This window comes from Rhinopithecus roxellana, chromosome 19 (genome assembly GCF_007565055.1).
Source record: "Rhinopithecus roxellana isolate Shanxi Qingling chromosome 19, ASM756505v1, whole genome shotgun sequence".
NCBI lineage: Eukaryota > Metazoa > Chordata > Mammalia > Primates > Cercopithecidae > Rhinopithecus > Rhinopithecus roxellana.
Window position 1 is genome coordinate 4,430,464 of NC_044567.1, and position 22,341 is coordinate 4,452,804.

Genomic DNA, 22,341 nt, shown 5'->3' on the forward strand with positions numbered 1-22,341 from the left:
TTTGATCCTCTCCCTTTGTGGATAATTAATTAAAATGAATTACAAGTTTCTGTGTGTGACTACTATTAATGATTATGAGTGTGTAGTGGTTGGTACAATAATTGGGCATTCTCTTTTTTTTTTTTTTTTTTGAGACGGAGTCTTGCTGTGTTGCCCAGGTTGGAGTGCAGTGGTGCAATCTTAGCTGACTGTAGCCTCTGCCTCCCAGGTTCAAGCAATTCTCCTGCCTCAACCTCCTGAGTCGCTGGGACTACAGGCACGCGCTGCCATGCCTGGCTAATTTTTTTGTATTTTTACTGGAGACGGGGTTTCACCATATTGGCCAGGATGATCTTGATCTCCTGACCTTGTTCTGTCTTCCTTGGCCTCCCAAAGTGTTGGGATTACAGGCGTGAGTCACCGTGCCCAGCTGGGCTTTTTCTTATGGAAATATTTTACCTGTGCTAGAGAAACTAAGTTTATCATTCAAGGCCAGAAATCAGGATATCCTAGCCAACCCCTGGCCTCTGCTAACAAAATATTCATGTTGGAGATAACCAAATTGGCAGTACGTGAAGAGTTGCCGATATAGTAGTTTGTTTGGCAGATGAAAAATTTGGCACCTAAATGGTTATTGTCAATCCTGTATTACAAATTTTTTGCCCAAATTCTGCATATTTTCTTTCTTTTTTTTTTTTTTTGAGATGGAGTTTTGCTTTTGTTGCCCAGGCTGCAGTACAATGGCACGATCTCGGCTCACTGCAACCTCCGCCTCCCAGGTTCGAGCAATTCTCCTGCCTCAGCCTCTCAAGTAGCTGGGATTACAGTCATGCGCCACCATGCCCAGCTAATTTTTTCTATTTTTAGTAGAGACTGGGTTTCTCCATGGCCGGTCTTGAATTCCTGACCTCAGGTGATCCACCCGCTTCAGCCTCCCAAAGTGCTGGGATTACGGGCGTGAGCCACCGCGCCCAGCTGCTTTTTTTTTTTTTTTTTTGAGTCGGGAGTTTTGCTCTCGTTGCCCAGGCTGGAGTGCAATGGCGCGATCTCGGCTCACTGCAGCCTCTGCCCCCGGGCTCAAGCGTTTCTCCTGCCTCAGCCTCCAGAGTAGCTGGGATTACAGGTGTGTACCACCAAGGCCAGCTAATTTTTGTATTACAGGCCTGAGCCTGTATTACCCGGCCAGCCCATATCTGTTCTTTAAAGTTGTTTAGTTTTCCTTACCCTCATATTCTTCTTGCTGCTTATTGTGCCTTGTTGCTGCCTATTGTGCAATTTCTTCCCTCCCATATTTTACTGAACTTCATCTGAAGAAGCCTTAGTAGCCAGATAAACAAGCTTGTTGGGGCTAAAAAATCAATTTCTATGTGAGAGTTTGTTGGATTCTCTTCTGAGTAAAGGGTATGTGTTTTATTGTATGGACTTTGTATCACCTATTTTGGCTTTTCCTCCAGGCCTTTTTTTTTTTTTTTTTTTACTTCCTGGTTCTAGATATAACTGATACTCTGATACAACCTGGGTAAATGTGGTCTTGAGTAGTAAATTATCTGTAAAGCTTCTCTGAACTTTGCCACATAAATGAGCCTGCTCTTATTGTAAAGTAAATCTTACTCTAATCTGTATGTGAGTCAGTGGGAAAGAACTGAGCCTTCTAATGGCTTTTGTTGTTAACTGAGATTAGTTCTCTAGATTCTAGTGATTTAGTTTTGAACACCATGCAAGTATGTGGTTCTTGGTTTATTTGTTCACTTGTAATCTCTTTAAAATTTTATTTTAAATTAGGAAATATTTTAGAAATACAAGAAAGTCACACACTATGAGATTAAACAGATATTAACATTTTGCCCCATTTTCATCAGACTGTGCGTGCTTTTTTGGGGGGGAATAAAATGTCACAGATACCACTAAAGCCCATTTCTATCTCTTCCCACCCCACCCCTAGAAGTAACTTCAGTCTTCAGGTAGGTGGGTAATTATTTCTTTTCATTCCTATGTATAGTTTAAAAGTCTAGTTGCATGTTAGTAGCCACAGACATCACATACCAGTATTCTGTGCGTTTTGCGTTTTTACATTAATGGTAATTATTTTTGACCTTCTGCAAGTGGCTCTTTTCAATGTCTCTTGTTAGAAAACTTGGCTCAACTTGAGTTTACTGATTATTTGCTTCTTACTGTCTTTAGCTATTATAGAACTGTTCCAGCAGGCAACAATTATTGCTATTTTAATGGTGAAATCAGTTTTATTAGGCAAAAGTGACTCAGGCTTCAGACTGATTGGCATTTGAAATTGTCACACTGGAGATTTTCTTTTACTAAAATCTCAGGACATTGGCAATCAGGAAAAACCCCTCTTGAGTCTTACTGTAGTACATGTAAGATATGTTCCTGAGTGACTGTAGTAAAGACTCATTCAGGAAAATGTTATCTCCGATTTCGCCTCCCTAGCTCATAGGAAACTTCCATTGTAAAGTTGTTACCAGGCTTCAAGCTGCCTCTTTGGTACAGCCCTTACTTAGTATTTGACTCAGTTGAAGTACAGTCTATATAGGAGGCCAACAAGACTTAACCCTGGGTTTGAAACAAAGCAAGGATACACTAACATTCTATTCTTTAATAACATCAAGTAGAAGAATTGAAAATGAGCTTGTTATCAGTGTACTTTTATATGCCAACCTTTTTTTACTTCTGTTTTAAACTTGGAAACTGAGGATTTTAATGCTGAAATTTCTTTGAATTATTACCTGTTTTTTTGATAGTGGAACACACAGCTAATATTTACTAACACGAAGGTGTCAAAGGTGAGAAATCATGTACTACATCATCAGGTCAGCACTACTGTTGGGAAGAGCAGCATCACAAAGAGCAGTGTTATACTGCGTTGTAGTCAGCACATACACTTTTAAATTACCTTCTTGGGGTAGTACACATGTGTTGATATCCAAAGTGCCATATAATACATTGTTTTTAAACAATCATATCATTCTGAACAGAAGCTTTATAAACTGTTAGGTGAGTGCTGTGAGATGATATGAGAGCACAGTTTAACCTGTGTGTGTATGTGTATGTCTTCACCTCTGTTAAGTGATGACTACATATGAGGCACTAAGTGCTAAAACAGACACTTTCCATAGATTATCCCATTATTGGTCAACTTTTAAATCAGTGCATCTCTAATATGAGATAGGATACTGACCAATTTTTAAAATTTGAATGGATTTCTATTTTTAAGATAAGTACCTTTGTTCCTGGGTGGGTGGTTCCTCCCTCCCACCCTTCCAGAAATGGTAGTATCCTGGAAAAAAAAATTAGTAGCAATTCAAGAAAAGCTTAATTCATTAGTGTAAACAGGTGAGTTTTCCGTTAAACACAGGAGGAGTTGGAACTTGTAATTGGATGTTGTGCATGGTGCCTTTCCAAAATGCACAAATACTTCCTCTCAAATGGTTGCAATAGTAATGCGCTGTGTGATTTGGCATGTATAATGTTGTACAGGTATCTTGACATTGGTGGATTAACTGCTTGGCTACTGTGAAATTCACTGTAGATGTTGATGGGTGAAAGTGTGGTTGCCTAGATAATGGTTAAGACCAGTAACTAAACCATAGTTATTATTTTGCTGGCATACACTTCAAACTCAGAAAGGTTTTTATTCATTTTACCCATTGGAGCATACCCCAGTAAGTGCTTCATTTCTTTGTGTTTCTGATTTTTTTTTTTTTTTTTAAGATAGAGTCTTGTTTTTGTCACTCAGGCTGGCGATTTCGGCTCACTGCAACCTCTGCCTCCTGGGTTCAAGCGATTCTCCTGCCTCAGCCTCCCTAGTAGCTGGGATTACAGGCACCTGCCACCACACCCAGCTAATTTTTTGTATTTATAGTAGAGATGGGGTTTCACCATGTTGGCCTGGCTGGTCTTGAACCCCTGACCTCATGATCTGCCTGCCTCAGCCTCCCAAAGTGCTGGGATTACAGGTGTGAGCCACCGTGCCCGGCAACTTGTGTTGCTGAATTTTTAAGTCAGCTTCTGAATAGGCCAAGAATTCTTATTTTTTTTTTTTTTTTTTGAGACGGAGTCTCGCTGTATCGCAGGGGCTGTAGTGCAGTGGCCGGATCTCAGCTCACTGCAAGCTCCGCCTCCCGGGTTCCCGCCATTCTCCTGCCTCAGCCTCCGGAATAGCTGGGACTACAGGCATCCACCACCTCTCCCGGCTAGATTTTTGTGTTTTTTAGTAGAGACGGGGTTTCACCGTGTTAGCCAGGATGGTCTCGATCTCCTGACCTCGTGATCCGCCCGTCTCGGCCTCCCAAAGTGCTGGGATTACAGGCTTGAGCCACCGCGCCCGGCCGAATTCTTTTTGTTTTTTGTTCAACTGTAGTGCTAAAAATGGCCAGTTGGACACACAGGTTTTAGTATTGTTTAGGTATGTTTTGGTGAAATAAACAGTGTGAAGGAATATTGCTACTTTAAAGATAAGCCATTCAGGGAGTGACATCTTTGTTTTGAAACGTGAAGATTTATGAGAAGCATTTTTTTTGTGTGAGCCAAGGTATTTTTACTTTATGTGTTAGATATTTTGAATAGCTCGTTGTAGACTTTGTAACTTAGTATCTCTCATTTAGGTCAGGTAATTTTAGTTGCCAGCTAATCATGTTTAAATATGTATTGGTTGTTAATAAAATGATTACTCATATAGATTTTTCATGCAGATATCATTACTCTGATGTTCTTAGTTTTGTGGTATGTTCAGTTGTCTAAGAGCATTGTTGACCTGCACACAGATTTTGTTTGGTCTGTACAATGTTTCTGAAAACTTTAATTAGTTACCATTAATAAAAAATTGAGATATTGCACATGAAATCTGAATTTACAGCTTTTTCTAAAAAAATTGGAAGATCAGGCTGGGTGCGGTGGTGACTCATGCCTGTAATCCCAGCACTTTGGGAGGCCAAGGGGGGACGGATCACCTTAGGTAGGGAGTTCAAGACCAACCTGACCAACATGGAGAAACCCCATCTCTACTAAAAATACAAAAATAACCCGGGCATGGTGGCACATGCCTGTAATCCCAGCTACTAGGGAGGCTGAGGCAGGAGAATCGCTTGAACCTGGGAAGCAGAGGTTGCAGTGAGCCGAGATCGCGCCACTGCACTCCAGCCTGGGCAACAAGAGTGAAACTCCGTCTCAAAAAAAAAAAAAATTGTAAGAACTGTCAGCACTAAAACTGCCAGTCAGCATAGCGATAATTCATTGGCTGCAATAAATGGCTACCATCTCCTCCTTTTAAGGGGTTGTGCACAGCTTCCACATGGCTTGCTGTACTTACCTGCTTCTGGAGGCATTTCTTTGTGATTTAGGGCATCTGTGTTTTTGTTATTTTAGATTTAGAACATTCAGATGTCTGGAAATGAATTTGAGGTTGTGTTTAAAACAACAAAATAAATGCATATAGGCAAGGTTATGACTAAATTGAAAAATGCACAAGCGGCTGGGCGCGGTGGCTCACGCCTGTAATCTTAGCAGTTTGGGAGGCTGAGGTGGGTGGATCACGAGGTCAGGAGTTCGAGACCAGCCTGACCAACATGGTGAAACCCCATCTCTACTAAAAATACAAAAATTAGATGGGCATAGTGGCATACACCTGTAATCCCAGCTACTCAGGAGGCTGAGGCAGGAGAATCACTTGAACCCAGGAGGCGGAGGTTGCAGTGAGCCAAGATAGCACCATTGCACTCCAGCCTGGGTGAGAGAGCGAGACTCCGTCTCAAAAATAACAACAACAACAAAAAATGCACAAGAGTTTTAAAGAAGCAATTCATAGTGAAAAAACTTAATGAAACACACACACACACACACACACACATATGTATATGAGAAAAGATACATAGTAACCAATGTTATTAGTAATCAGGGAAATTCTGATTCAACCAATGGGCTGTCATTAAAAATTTTTTTATTTTTTTATTTTTGAGACAGTTGTGCTCTTGTTTCCCAGGCTGGAGTGCAATGGCTCAATCTCAGCTCAGTGCAACCTCCACTGCCCAGGTTCAAGTGATTCTTCTGCTTCAGGCTTCCAAGTAGCTGGGATTATAGGCATGTGCCGCATGCCTGGCTAATTTTGTATTTCTTTTTTTTTTTTTTTTTTGAGACAGAGTCTTGCTCTGTCACCCAGGCTGGAGTACAGTGGCGCGACCTCGGCTCACTGCGAGCTCCGCCTCGCAGGTTCACGCCATTCTCCTACCTTAGCCTCCTGAGTAGCTGGGACTACAGGCGCCCACCACCACACCCGGCTGATTTTTTGTATTTTTAGTAGAGACGGGGTTTCACCATGTTAGCCAAGATGGTCTCAATCTCCTGACCTCGTGATCCGCCAGCCTCAGTCTCCCAAAGTGCTGGGAATACAGGCGTGAGCCACCACGCCTGGCCTGTTTTTTTTGTTTTTTTTGTTTTTTTGTTTTTTTTTTTTAGTAGAGATGGGGTTTCACCATGTTGGTCAGGCTGGTGTTGAACTCCTGACCTGAAGTAATCTACCTGCCTCAGCCTCCCAAAGTGCTTCGATTACAGGCGTGAGCCACAGTGCCTGGTCAGGACTATCATTTAATACCCATTAGATTGTCAAAAATATTAAAGTTTTCCAGAACATGCTGAAAATGGGATTTCTTTATTCTTTGGTGCTGGGAATGTCAACTGACACCACTCTAGAGGATAATTTGGCAGTTCTTGGTAAAGTTCAAGATTTATGTCCAACAATCCAGAAAGTCCACTATTTGGTTTCTTTCCCTGGAAAAATTATCTCACATGTGCACAGGAAAACATGGACCAAGATGCTCGTTTGTTTGTTTGTTTGTTTATTTTTGAGACAGAGTCTCGCTGTGTTGCCCAGGCTGGAGTGCAGTGGCACGATCTTGGTTCACTACAAGCTCTGCCTCCCAGGTTCACGCCATTCTCCTGCCTCAGCCTCCTGAGTAGCTGGGACTACAGGCGCCCACCACCATGCCCAGCTAATTTTTTGTATTTTTAGTAGAGACGGGGTTTCACCATTTTAGCCAGGATGGTCTCGATCTCCTGATCTTATGATCCGCCCGCCTCGGCCTCCGAAAGTGCTGGGATTACAGGCGTGAGCCACCGCGCCCGGCCTTAATTTTTGTATTTTTAGTAGAGATGGGGTCTTAACTATGTCAGCCAGGCTGGGCTTGAACTCCTGGCCTCAAGTGATCTGCCCGCCTGACCCTCCAAAAGTGGTAGGATTACAGGTGTGAGCCACAACACTCGACGATAAGGGTTATCGTATAAAGTTTTAACATAAAGTTATGGTATCAGCCTTCTTCCTTTATCCTCACAGAAGGCCTCATGGTGAGTTTGATATGCAGATTAAAATATATAATTATTGCAATATGTTTTAAGAAATGTTTCCTAATTAAGATTTTTATAAAATTAAAAGTGTTTATTTATTTATTTATTTATTTTTGAGATAGAGTCTTACTCTGTAATCCAGGCTGGAGTGCAGTGGTACGATTTCAGCCCACTGCAATCTCCACCTCCTGGGTTTAAGCAATTGTTGTGCCTCAGTCCCCTGAGTAGCTGGAATTACAGGCCTATGCCACCTTGCCTGGCTAATTTTTGTATTTTTTTTTTTTTTTTTGAGACGTAGCCTCACTCTGTCTCCCAGTCTGCAGTGCAATGGTGCGATCTTGGTCCATTGCAACGACTCCTGGGTTCAAGTGATTCTCCTGCCTCTGCATCCTGAGTAGCTGGGATTACAGGTGTGTGCCACCAGGCCTGGATAATTTTTTTTTTTAGACAGAGTGTTTCTCTGTCACCCAGGTGGGAGTGCAATGGCACGATCTCGAGTCACTGCAACCTCTGCCTCCTGGGTTCAAGCAATTCTCCTGCCTCAGCCTCCCGAGTAGCTGGGGCTACAGGCACCCACCATGATGCATGGCTAATTTTTTGTATTTTTAGTAGAGACAGGGTTTCACCATGTTAGCCAGGATGGTCTCGATCTCCTGACCTCACAATCCGCCCACCTCAGCCTTCCAAAGTGCTGGGATTACAGGCGTGAGCCACTGCGCCCAGCCAACCCGGATAATTTTTATTAGAGACGGGATTTCACCATATTGGCCAGGCTGATCTCAAACTCCTGACTTCAAGTGGTCCTCCTGCCTCAGTCTCCCAAGGTGCCAAGATTACAGGTGTGAGCCCCCAGCCTACTTTTATTTTTTGAGACAGAGTCTCTGTTGTTCAGGCTGGAGGTCAGTGGTGTAATCATAGCTCACTGCAGCCTTGCTTGACCTCCTGGGCTTAAGGGATCCTCCTCCCTCAGACTCTCCAGTAGTTAGGACTGTAGGTGTGTACCATCACAGCCACCTCATTAAAAAAATTTTTTTTGTCCCTATGTTGCCTAAGCTGGTCTTGAATTTTTGACCTCAAGCAATACTCCTGCCTCAGCCTCCCAAAGTGTTGGGATTACAGGCATGAGCCACTGTGCCCAGCCCTTTAATAGTTTAAAATCAAGGTTTAAGTAGAAAACATTATTTTATTTGGCTCGTTGGTTAGATGTAAGTGATGTGAAATACTTAAACATTCATTATTTAATATAATTTGGAAAATATGAGTTGCTTTGGATTATTAAAACTTTATTTATACCATTGATGCATAAATTCTCAGTCTAGGTTTTAGCGAAGTCTGGATTTTAAAAAATTGACTCTGATATTAGTCCAAGTCTGTTACTATTATCATTATTATTATTATTTGAGAGACACAGAGTCTTGCTCAGTTGCCCAGGATGGAGTGCAGCTGCATGATCACAGCTTATTGCAGCCTCAACCTCCTGGGCTCAAGCAGTCCTCCCACTTCAACCTCCCGAGTAGCTGGGACTATAGGCACACATGACAGCACCTAGGCCAATTTTTGTATTTTTTGTAGAGACAGGGTTTCACCATGTTGTCCAGGCTGGTCTCAAACTCCTGGGCTCATGCGATCCTCTTTGCTTGGCCTCCCAAAGTGCTGGAATTACAGGTGTGCGCCAACACACCTGATCAAGTTGTATATGCTATTAACGTAGGCTATTTCTGACACTGTTGGTTTTTCTTTTCCCCTTAGGTGAGGCAGGCAACTAATCAGATTGTGATGAATTGTGCTGATATTGATATTATTACAGCTTCATATGCACCAGAAGGAGATGAAGGTAAGAGCTGTTTTCCTTCTTAATTTGCTGTCTGCATGTGCATATGTGGGGGGTGGGTGTGTGTATGTAAGTGAGAGAGAGAGACATTTTCAGGTTAAGATTTCAATGTTTGTTACTTTAGAAATGGGTAAATTCAGCTGGGTGAAGTGGCTCACGCCTGTAATCCTAGCAATTTGGGAGGCCGAGGCGAGCAAATCCCTGAGCCCATGAGTTTGAGACCAGCCTGGGCCACATGATGAAACAAAAGCAAACAGACAAACAAACAGAAATATTAGCTAGGCATAGTGGGGTGTGCCTGTAGTCCCAGCTACTTGGGAGGCTGAGGTGGGAGGATCTATTGAGCCCCGGTGGCTGAGGCTGCAGGGAGCCATGATTGTACTACTGTACTCCAGCCTGTGCAACAGAGCGAGACCCTGACTAAAAAAAAAAAAGGGCCGGGCGCGGTGGCTCAAGCCTGTAATCCCAGCACTTTGGGAGGCCGAGACGGGCGAATCACGAGGTCAGGAGTTCGAGACCATCCTGGCTAACACGGTGAAACCCCGTCTCTACTAAAAAATACAAAAAGCTAGCCGGGCGAGGTGGCTGGCGCCTGTAGTCCCAGCTACTCGGGAGGCTGAGGCAGGAGAATGGCGTAAACCCGGGAGGCGGAGCTTGCAGTGAGCTGAGATCCGGCCACTGCACTCCAGGCCGGGCGACAGAGCGAGACTCCGTCTCAAAAAAAAAAAAAAAAAAAAAAGAGGGGTAAATGTTTATGGGAAATATTGAATAGTATAACCTAACAGTATTGTGAAATAAAGTAAATGTCACAATTTATTTTATTTTAAAATTTATTTTTATTTTTATTTTTTTGAGACAGAGTCTTGCTCTGTCACCCATGCTGGAATGCAGTGGTGTGATCTCAGCTCACTGCTATCTCCACCTCCTGGGTTCAAGCAGTTCTCCCTGCCTCAGCCTCCTGAGTAGCTGGGATTACAGGTGCCTGCCACCATACCCAGCTAATTTTTGTATTTTTAGTAGAGACAGGGTTTTGTCATGTTGGCCAGGCTGGTCTTGAACTCCTGACCTCAGGTGATCTGCCTGCCTTCCAAAGTGCTGGGATTACAGACGTGAGCCACCACACCCGGCCAAATATCACAATTTAAATTATATTTCCAAAATTAACTTATTTTGTGATACTAGGGAAATCACATTTTCATACATATAAAATGGATATAATATGCATAATAAAGCTGATGAGTTATTCGAAAAATTAAATACTTTGAACATGAAAGTCTCCTTAAAGAGGCTTCGTTTTATGTTTTTCTTAAAGTTTTTTTTTTTCCTTTTTGTACTATAGTTTAAAATTGAGATAAGTCATACTCATAATTGGGAGAAAAATATTTGCTTTATGAGGACAATATGAAGATTAGAAGCTAGATAATGGAGTTAATTATAGGGGAAGAACATGTTAAAAAGCAACATGGTATAGAATGTGGAACTCTGTTAGTGTCTATAAAATGAGAACTATTTTAGACCTTATAATTTTAGTATGAAAGTAGTCCATTTTGACTGGAAATCTTATTCCCGTATAAGCTGCTTTTTAAATAGATACCAAGTTTGGCATAAACTCTTACAAGTACATCAGTATTGAAGCTGAATTGCTTTTTACTTTTTTTTTTTTTTTTTTGAGACAGTCTCGCTCTGTCACCCAGGCTGGGGCACAGTGGCATGATCTCAACTACCACAACCTCTGTCTCCTGGTCTCAAGCCATCTTCCCACCTCACCTTCCCAAGCAGCTGATGCTACAGGCGTGTACCACCGTGCCTGGCTAATATTCATATTTGTATTTTTTTTGTAGATATAGGGTCTCACTATATTGCGCAGGCTGGTCTTGAACCCCTGGGCTCAAGGCATCTGACCTCTTCAGCCTGCCAGGTTGCTGGGATTACAGGCAAGAGCCACCACACCTGGTTGCCTTTTTACTTTTAATTTCACCTAGATATTCCTTGTCAAAATGGTTTATTGGTTACTCTGAGACTTCTTTGATATAAAATAATTTACAAATTTGATCTTTTAACTTACATTTTATATTTTGATTTTCTCTCTCCTTTACATTATACTGAAAAGAAGTTTCATTTTAAGGCCTTATAACATTTATGATTTTTTCTTAAACTATTTTGTCTATAGAAAGTCAAAGTAGTAGCAGTTGAACATACTATTCCCAAGAAGTACTTAAGTTCAATTGATTGTAAATTAGATCAAACTGCTGGGAAAACAGATTCTTCAAATGGACTTGAGTGAGTGCCAGCTTTTAAAAAATTGTCTGGTAAATGAAAGAGTGATTATTTAATTTCGTTAACTGTGGAGAAAAATAGAAGTACTCTAGCCAGGTATATCAAATCAACAAGGCTTTCTTTGTTGCAGGTAGAGAATGTTTAAATTCGATGTATGGTTTTTTTGAGACGGAGTGTCGCTCTGTCGCCCAGGTTGGAGTGCAGTGGCTGGATCTCAGCTCACTGCAAGCTCCGCCTCCCGGGTTTACGCCATTCTCCTGCCTCAGCCTCCCGAGTAGCTGGGACTACAGGAGCCTGCCACCTCGCCCGGCTAGTTTTTTGTATTTTTTTAGTAGAGACGGGGTTTTACAGTGTTGGCCAGGATGGTCTCGATCTCCTGACCTCGTGATCCGCCCATCTCGGCCTCCCAAAGTGCTGGGATTACAGGCTTGAGCCACCGCGCCCGGCCTGATGTATGGTTTTAAAGCGGTGTATAGATTGGTAGATCTAGTATTATAAATGTGCACCTTCCAGCTGGCATGGTTTCAGCTCAAGTTTGTTTTTTATCTTCCTGTACTAAAAATGTCAGGATAGAATTCAGGTGACTGAAAAGTTTTATTTTATTTTATTTTTTTTGAGATGGAGTCTCGCTCTGTCACCCAACAATCTTGGCTTGCTGCAACTTTCGCCTCCTGAGTTTGAGCAGTTCTCCTGCCTCATCCTCCTGATTAGCTGGGATTACAGGCATGTGCCACCATGCCCAGCTAATTTTTGTATTTTTAGTAGAGATGGAGTTTCACCATGTTGATCAGGCTGGTCTTGAGCTTCTGGCCTTGTGATCCACCTGCCTCAGCCTCCCAAAGTGTTGGGATTACAGGTGTGAGCCACTGTGCCCGACCTGACTGAAAAGTTTTGAATATGCATAACTGAAGGGTGCTAAGCTCATAATGATTTGTATATCATGGAAGCCCAGTTAGTGTTCTTACTAAGAGAGTCAAGAGAGCAATGAAAACTTAATGGAAAAGAAGATTTGGAGAGAGATTCTGATAAAACATTAAATTATTTTAGATATATAATATGTGTTCAATGCTGGGGCGGTGGCTCACACCTGTAATCCCAGCACTTTGGGAGGCTGTGGTGGGTGGATCATGAGGTCAGGAGTTCAAGACCAGCCTGGCCAAGATGGTGAAACCCCATCTCTGCTAGAAATACAAAAATTAGCTGGGTGTGGCAGCGGGTGCCTGTAATCCCAGCTACTCAGGTATCGGGTGAAACCACACCCCCGATATTTAACGTGGGTTCTTTTCTATTTCCCTAAGTGTCTTGGCTGGTTTGAGAAATAAAGGGAAAGAGCACGAGAGAGAAATTTAAAGCTGGGTGTCTGGGGGAGACATCACATGTTGGCAGGTTCCGTGATGCTCCCCGAGCCGTAAAACCAGCAAGTTTTAAACACACATGGTCTACAATTTGTACAGTTAACACAATCATCACAGGGTCCTGAGGGGACATATATCCTCCTCAGCTTACAAAGAAGATGATGGGATTAAGAGATTAAAGTAAAGACAGGCATAGGAAATCACAAGGGTATTGATTGGGGGAAGTGGTAAGTGTCCATGAAATCTTCACAGTTTATGTTCCGAGATTGCAGTAAAGACAGGCATAAGAAATTATAAAAGTATTAATTTTGGGGAACTAATAAATGCCCATGAAATCTTCACAATTTATGTTCTTCTGCTGCGGCTTCAACTGGTCCCTCTGTTCGGGGTCCCTGACTTCCCGCAACACTCGGGAGGCTGAGGCAGAGAATTGCTTGAACCGGGAGATGGAGGTTGCAGTGAGCTGGGATCGCGCCACTGCACTCCAGCCTGGGCGACAGAGAGAGACTGTCTCAAAAAAAAATATTTTCCTTCAGAACTAGCTAAGGTACATTTCTCAACACTTTTCTACCACAGCAGCAGGAAAAACCTGGAGTCATGTGTAAGCCCATGTAATTTTACAGTTTAAGAGAATGGGAAGTTGTATGAGTTGTTAAAGTTTGAATTGGGGGCGGCCAGGTATGGTGGCTCACACCTATAATCCCAGCACTTTGGGAAGCCCAGGTGGGTGGATCACTTGTGGTCAGGAGTTCGAGACCAGCCTGGTCAACATGGTGAAACCCCATCTCTACTAAAAACACAAAAATTAGGCCAGGTGCGGTGGCTCACGTCTGTAATCCCAGCACTTTGGGAGGCCGAGGTGGGCGGATCACGAGGTCAGGAGATCAAGACCATCCTGGCTAACACAGTGAAACCCCGTCTCTACTAAAAATACAAAAAAATTAGCCAGGCGTAGTGGCGGGCCCCTGTAGTACCAGCTACTCGGGAGGCTAAGGCAGGAGAATGGTGTGAACCCAGGAGGCAGAGCTTGCAGTGAGCCAAGATCGTGCCACTGCACTCCAGCCTGGGCGGCAGAGCAAGACTCCGTCTCAAAAAAAAAAAAAAAAAAAAAAAATTAGCTGGGCGTGGTGGCGGGCACTTGTAATTCCAGCTACTTGGGATCCTGAAGGCAGGAGAATCGCCTGACCCCGGGAGGTGGAAGTTGCAGTGAGCCGAGATTGTGCCACTGCTCTCCAGCCTGGGTGACAGAGCAAGACTCTCAAAAACAAAAAAAAAGTTTGGATCGGGAACAGGGATAGATTTGGCCTTTCACATACACACACACACACACACACAAACACACACAGAGCTTACTTTTGCTTTTGGACATGGTAGTATTTCATTATTTTTACCTTGTGTGAGGTTATAACATGTTTCTTTAGAAACTGGGAGTTATGAATTTGTTATTTCTTTCCAGGACTGTATGCTGGTGATGGGAATAAATGAGCCAATAGGAGAGGTCATTTTTAAACCCAGCTAATCTCATCTAGTCCCTGTTGATACTTATAATTGCCTTCTACAAGAGTGATTTAGGTATCTGCAGCCACTAAATCTTGGCATTTTAAAAGTAAAATCAGAAAATTACTTTTAAGTCATGAAATTGTTGCTTCTCATGTAAGTTTTTATTTGAAGAAGAAGGCCATTTTTTGTGATATGTGTAGAGTCATCCTGAAAGACCTATGGGCATATGTCTCTGTTTCCTTTTTTTTTTTTTTTTTTTTTTGAGACAGAGTCTCGCTCTGTCGCCCAGGCTGGAGTGCAGTGGCCGGATCTCAGCTCACTGCAAGCTCCGCCTCCCGGGTTCCCGCCATTCTCCTGCCTCAGCCTCCTGAGTAGCTGGGACTACAGGCGCCCGCCACCTCGCCCGGCTAGTTTTTTGTATTTTTTAGTAGAGACGGGGTTTCACCATGTTAGCCAGGATGGTCTCGATCTCCTGACCTCGTGATTCGCCCGTCTCGGCCTCCCAAAGTGCTGGGATTACAGGCTTGAGCCACCGCGCCCGGCCTGTTTTCTTTTTTTTTATTTGAGACAGAGTCTTACTCTATTTCCCAGGCTAGACTACAGTGGCACAATCTCGGCTCACTGCAACCTCCGCCTCCTGGGTTCAAGCGATTCTCCTGCCTCAGCCTCTGGAGTAGCTGGGATTACAGGCACGCGCCACCATGCTGGGCTAATTTTTGTATTTTTAGTAGAGACAGGGATTCACCATGGTAGGCTGGTCTCAAACTCCTGACCTCAGGTGATCCACCTGCCTTGGCCTTCCAAAGTGCTGGGATTACAGACGTGAGCCACCGCGCCTGGCTGAGTGAATTTTAAATTAGGTTTCTACTTTCATGGTTAGTCTTTGACTTACTAAAAGGATATTTTGCATCTTCAGCTTGAGTTCTCTTTTGTGCTATCTTTTTAGATTTTTATACTCTTTAAAGTTTCTAAACTTGATTTAATATGTGGTATTATAAGTCTATAAATTAGAACTCCTAATTAACATTTTGTGACCATCTAGTCACTGAATAATCTTGGGACTTATTCTAGAACTAGTAGAACTTTCTTTTCCTTTTTTTTGTAAAGAACTTGTTTTAAAATAATCCTTAATAGGCCTTTTGTTAACTCTGTTTGGATATTAGTTATGTACCCTTTTCTCTTTGCAAAAATGAAAGAGATCATTTCAAGTAGAGATTAAAGGTTTGTTTCTCATCCCTTTCTTTAGATTTAGTAACAGTTATACCAGATGTAAGCAAATTTGCTAGCAGTTTAGATTTCTGGAATTGTGCCAACTACACATCAAGAGACCATTTAGCTATATTACAGAAGTCAGCATCAGTTTCTTGTTGTAAGACAAGACCAGTTTTTACAGACTTTTCTATTTCTCAGTGGAACTTTACTCTGAAGATACACTCTTCCATTTAAATACTGGTTCCAAAACCTATATTATGTGGTGGCTGCTTAATACACATTTAACATTTTGGTTAACTTAAATCTTGTTGATGTGTATGCATGAATAATTGGGCTAGAAGCAGATACCTTTGATTATTGTGAAACTTCAAGTAAATACTGTGTGAAAAGGACCCCTTCTATCTCACAAATTCTGGCCCCTCAGCTCACTGTCTGAACAGTGATTCTCTTGCATATAATAAATTCCCTTGGCTTATGTATAACAATAAATGAAGTTTAGTATTTATTTGAACTTTTTACCCCTGTAAATATCAAGGTTCTTTTTGCCTAAGTAGTAATTTGTGTCATTCAAGGATTTTTTATTAAATATTATTATCATTATTATTTGAGACAGAGTCTCACTCATTGTCCAGGCTGGAGTGCAGTGGCACAATCTCGGCTCACTGCAGCCTCTGTCTCCTGGGTTGAAGCGATTCTTGTGCCTCAGCCTCCCAAGTAGCTGGGATTACAGGTGTGTGCCACCAAACCTGTCTAATTTTAGTATTTTTAGTAGAGATGGGGTTTCCCCATTTTGGCCAAACTGGTCTCAAACTCTAGACCTCAGGTGATCTGCCCACCTTGGCCTCCCAAAGTGCTGGTATTACAGACGTGAGCCACTGCACCAGACCTTAAATACTCCTGTTTAAGTGATAGTTTCATGTGTGAACGCAAGTCTGAAATAGGTTTCTTTGCTTGCCAGAAGCTATAACTAATTACCAAGACAATAGTGACAAACAGAAGGCATATTTTTCAAAGAGGAATAGTTTATATAGTGTTAACATTAAGACAAAATTTTTTTTTTTTTTAAGACAGAAATCTTAAGTTTCTAATTTCTGATCTTGTTTGTTGGAATTTCTTTCTTTTCTTTTTTTTTTTTTTTGAGACAGGCCTTTCTCTGTCGTCCAGACTAGAATGCAGTGGCGCAATCATGGCTTACTGCAGCCTCCTGGGCTCAAGTTACTCTCCCACCACAGCCTCCTGAAGAGCTGGGATGGCACGCATGTGCCACCACACCTGGCTAATTTTTTAACTTTTGTGGAGATGGTTTTTCACAATGTTCCCCAGGCTGGTCTCAAACTCCAAGACTCAAGCAGTCCTCCTACCTCAGCTTCCCAAAGTGCTAGGATTACAGAAGTGAGCCACTGTGCCTGGCCCTTGTTTGGATTTCTACACTCATCTGTGAAATACATTCTGTTTTCTATGCAGGATGGATCCATTCTCAAATAAACAACGCTTAAGTATCATTAGTTCAAACTGGAGTCAAATAAAGAAATGTCAGCGTTAGAAGGAGCAAGTGATAGTTATCCAGCCCCTTTATTCCTTTTTAGTGCACATCAGAGATAAAGAACATGAAGTTTATAGTGTATTTGCATTCTTTCACTTTTACATTTGTTGATTTTGAATAATATTCAGGGGCTGTCTGATAACCTGTGTAGGTTTCCATATGGCTATATACAAAGTATATGAGTGTAGAATAGTTTTAAATTTTGTCTTGGTTATATTTGGTAAGTTTTAAAACATTATTTAAATAGCCTTAAGGTGATATGGATTGCTTTAGTGACTGCTGTTCTAGGAATTTTGTTGGCTTATTACTGATTATAGAGGGAATGTTTTATGTTACTGATTATAGAGGGAACCAGTTCAGGTTAGGTGCCTAACCAAGTGAAACGTTTTTCATAATATAAGGTTTAATAGTGATAATTATAAAAATAATGGTGAGTTCAGTGTTTACTCTATACCAGGCACTAAGTGCATTACATGTTCATATAGAGAACAACCCTAGGCACAGAGAGGTTATCTAATTTACTTTAGGTAATAAAGCTGATAAATGTTAAAGCCAGGATTCAAACCCAGGCGGTTTGGATCTAGGGTCAATGTACTTGCCACTCTATTGCCTATCATTAATGTAACTATACCATATTGCAATTATTTGTTTGTGTCATGTCTGTACTAGTATTCTTTTTTTTTTTGAGACAGAGTCTCACTCTGTCGCCCTGGCTCGAGTGCAGTGGCACGATCTTGGCTAACTGCAAGCTTCGCCTCCCAGGTTCACGCCATTCTCCTGCCTCAGCCTCCTGAGTAGCTGGGACTACAGGTGCCCGCCACCAAGCCTGGCTAATTTTTTGTATTTTTAGTGGAGATGGGGTTTCACTGTGTTAGCCAGTATAGTCTCGATCTCCTGATCTCGTGATCTGCCCGCCTTGGCCTCCCAAAGTGCTGGGATTACAGGCGTGAGCCACTGTGCCCAGCCATGTACTACTTTTCAATGGAGTCTTAAGATCCTTGAGGGGTCGGGCACGGTAGCTCATGGCTGTAATTCCAGCACTTTGGGAGGCTGAGGCAGGCAACTCACCTGAGGTCAGGAGTTCGAGACCGGCCTGGCCAACGTGGTGAAACCCCGTCTCTACTAAAAAAAAAAGTACAAAAATTAGCGAGGTGTGGTAATAGGCTCCTGTAATTGCAGCTACTCGGGAGGCTGAGGCAGGAGAATCACTTGAATCCGGGAGGCGGAGGTTGCAGTGAGCCAAGATTGCATCATTGCACTCCAGCCTGGGGGACAAGAGCGAGACTTTGTCTCAAAGAAAAAAAGAAGATCCTTGAGAACCAGTAATCATGATTCATTCTTTTTCATTTGTGGTTTTCCCTGGTATCTGACATATAGTAGGGATTTAATAAATATATATTGAATGAAATGAAGAAAAGTTAGATAAATGGCGTAAGTCTGTCATACAGTAGTTCCTCCTTATCTATGGCGGTTGTATTCTAAAACTCCCAATGGTATGCCTGAAACCACAGATAGTACCAAAACTTATATACACTATGTTTTTCCATATACATGATAAAGTTTAATTTTTACATTAGAAATAGTAAGAAATTAACATTAATAAAAAATAGAACCGTTATAACAATATACTGTAATAAAAGTTACGTGAATGTTGTGTGTGTGTGTCTGTCTCTCTCTCTCTTTTTTTTTTTTTGAGATGTTGCCTGTCACCCAGGCTGGAGTGCAATGGTGTGATCTCAGCTCACTGCAACCTCTGCCTCCGGGTTTCAAGCAGTTCTTCTGCCTCAGCCTCCTGAGTAGCTGGGATTACAGGCACACACCACCATGCCTGGCTAATTTTTTTGTATTTTTAGTAGAGATGGGGTTTCACCATGTTGGCCAGGCAACTCTTGACCTCAGATAATCCGCCCGCCTCGGCCTCCCAATTAGAATATCTTTTTTTTTTTTTGAGATGGAGTCTTGCTCTGTCACCCGGGCTAGAGTGCAGTAGTGTGATCTTGGCCCACTGCCACCTCTGCCTCCCGGGTTCAGGTGATTCTCCTGCCTCAGCCTCCTGAGTAGCTGGGACTACAGTTGCATGCCACCACACCTGGCTAATTTTTTGTGTTTTTAGTAGAGACGGAGTTTTACCGTGTTAGCCAGGATGGTCTCCATCTTCTGACCTGGTGATCTGCCTGTCTTGGCCTCCCAAAGTGCTGGGATTACAGGTGTGAGCCACCGCGCCCAGCCACAATATCTTTTTTTTTTTTTTTTTTTTTTTTTTGAGGCGGAGTCTCGCTCTGTCGCCCGGACTGGAGTGCAGTGGCCAGATCTCAGCTCACTGCAAGCTCCGCCTCCTGGGTTTACGCCATTCTCCTGCCTCAGCCTCCCGAGTAGCTGGGACCACAGGCGCCCGCCACCTCGCCCGGCTAGTTTTTGTATTTTTAGTAGAGACGGGGTTTCACCGTGTTAGCCAGGATGGTCTTTTTTTTTTTTTGAGATGGAGTTTCACTCTTGTTGCCCAGGCTGGAGTGCGATGGTCAGATCTCAGCTCACTGCAACCTCTGCCTTCCGGGTTCAAGCAATTCTCCCGCCTCAGCCTCCTGAGTAGCTGGGATTACAGGCATGCGCCACCACGCCTGGCTAATTTTGTATATTTAGTAGAGACGGGGTTTCTCCATGTTGGTCAGGCTGGTGGCAGACTCCTGACCTCAGGTGATCCTCCCTGCTCGGCCTCCTAAAGTGTTGGGATTACAGGTGTGAGCCACTGTGCCCAGCCAATATCTTCTTTTTAAAAAAAATTATTTCATTTATTTATTTTTAGAGGCAGAGTCTCACTCTGTTGTCCAGGTTGGAGTGCAGTGGTGCCATCATATCTCACTGCAGCCTCAAACTGCTGGGCTCAAGTGATCCTCCTGCTTCAGCCTCCCAGTTAGCTAGGACTATAGGTATGCACCAACACACTAAGCTAATTTTTTAAAATTTTTTGTGAGTCAGGTCTGGCTTTGTTGCTGAAGTTGGTCTTGAACTCCTGGCTTCAAGCGATCCTCCTACCTCAGCCTCCCAAAGTGCTAGGATTACAGGCATGAGCCACTGTGCCCAGCCTCTCTTATAGTATCTTGTTGTACTGTACTCACCCTTCTTCTTTGACATTTCCAAACTGCGAGCATCACTACTCTTGTGCTTTGAGGCCATTATTAAGTACAATAAAGGTTACTTGAACACAAGCCTTGTGATACATTGACAGTGAACCTGATAACTGAGATGGCTACGAGGTGACTAATGGGCTGGTAGCATATACAGCATGGATAGGTCGGAGAAAGCGATGATTCATGTTGTGGGCAGGATGGAATGGGAGGGCACAAGATTTCATCACACTGCTCAGAACAGTACAGTTTAAAACTTATGAATTGTTTGTTTCTGGAATTTTCCATTTAATATTTTCAGACTGTGGTTAACTCTAGGTATTGAAACTGTGGAAAGTGAAACTGCGGATAAGGGGGGACTTGTCAGGTATGCATTTCTTCATGTGCTCTATTCTGTTAACTTTATGGGTAACAAAATTATTTTGTATTTGGGATTATTTTGTTACCAGCTTTAACTTGTGTTTTACCTCCCTTTGAGGAATACTATCATGTTATTTACTCATTGTAAAGATTCTTTACAGTGTTTTAAATATTTAGAAAATGGAAAGCATAAAAAACTGCTGTAAATTACATAGGTTTTGCATTAAATGGAGAGGAAACATTGAATCATATTAGTAACATTGTAGTGTATGCTGTTTTTTTTTTTTTTTTTTTTGAGATGGAGTTTCGCTCTTATTGCCCAGGCTGGAGTGCAATGGCATGATTTCGGCTCACCATGACCTCAGCCTCCTGGGTTCAAGCGATTCTCCTGCCTCAGCCTCCTGAGTAGCTGGAATTACAGGCATGCGCCACCATGCCCGGCTAATTTTGTATTTTTATTAGAGATGGGGTTTCTCCATGTTCGTCAGGCTGGTCTCGAACCCCGACCACAGGTGATCCACCCGCCCTCAGCCTCCCGCAGTGCTGGGATTACAGGCGCAAGCCACCACGCCCAGCCACGTATGCTGTTCTTAAGTGCGAAGCTGTAAGAGTTAGTTGTTCTCCAAATCAATGCTTCCTTTTTTTATCAAGGCATTAGTAGAAACTGATGTTTTCCTGGTACTTAAGGAAGAGGAGGCTCACAGCTGGAGGGTATCAGAGATCTCTCATTGTTCTAGGCTCTACCAGGCTGATCCAAGGGCCGAGGGAATTATTATCTTGATAAACCTGTAATCCATGTTTGGATCTGCCACAGTTAGGGAAGCTCTGCTATAGAGTTTCAAGTTAATAGAATTAGAAGGGAAGTTAGGTAGTAGTCAGTGCTCATTTTATTTATTTGTGCCTTCTGTTTTCCTTTTTTTTTTTTTGAGATGGAGCCTCGTGCTGGCGTGATCTCGGCTCACTGCAACCTGTGCCTTCCGGGTTCAAGCAATTATCCTGCCTCTGCCTCCCAAGTAGCTGGGACTACAGATGCGGGCCACCATGCCTGGCTAATTTTTGTGTTTTTAGTAGAGATGGGGTTTCCCCATGTTGGCCAGGCTGGTCTCGAACTCCTGACCTTGTAATCCACCTGCTGTGGCCTCCCAAAGTGCTGGGATTACAGGCATGAACCACCACACCTGGCCTGTTTTACTTTTTTCTTGATCCCCAGATCTTTTTCAGTTTTCTTGCTTTTTTTTTTTTTTTTTTTTTTTTTTTTCAAAGAACTAACCATTGATTTCTAGACTTCAGTTGACTATTATTTCCTTATTAACTTCTACTTCCTTTGGGTTTACTTTGCAAGGGTTTTTTTTTTTTTTTTTTTTTTTTTTTTTTGAGATGGAGTCTTGCTCTGTTGCCCAGGCTGGAGTGCAGTGGCATGATCTCAGCTCACTGCAATCCCTGCCTCCTGGTTTCAAGCGATTCTTATACCTCAGCCTCCTGAGTAGCTAGGATTACAGGCATGTGCCACCACACCCAGCTCATTTTTGTATTTTTAGTAGAGGCAGGGTCTTACCACGTTGGTCAGGTTGGTCTCAAACTCCTGACCTCAAGTGATCCATTCGCCTTGGCCTCCCAAAGTGCTGGGATTACAGGTTTGAGCTACTGCCAGTGTGCCCGGTCTACTTTGCAGATTTTAAAAAACTTCTTTAGGCTAGTCCCAGTGCAGTGGTGTTTATAACTTATCAATCATAGCCAGTTACAGATTTATTTATTCCTTCTTCACTCCCACTGCTTCACTTGACTACCCTTAAAAAAAAAACAAAAAAC

General features: G+C 42.6%; 1 protein-coding gene across 2 annotated transcripts in view; it reads left to right on the plus strand.

Moving 5' to 3' along the window:
• NPEPPS (aminopeptidase puromycin sensitive) overlaps positions 1-22,341 on the plus strand; it is a 98,288-nt gene that overhangs the window by 4,055 nt on the left and 71,892 nt on the right. For both annotated transcript variants that reach the window (XM_010379358.2, XM_010379359.2), the window contains exon 2: positions 9,079-9,163. In XM_010379358.2, the coding sequence (XP_010377660.1) occupies positions 9,079-9,163 (85 nt within the window). The remainder of the gene's footprint in view (positions 1-9,078; positions 9,164-22,341) is intronic.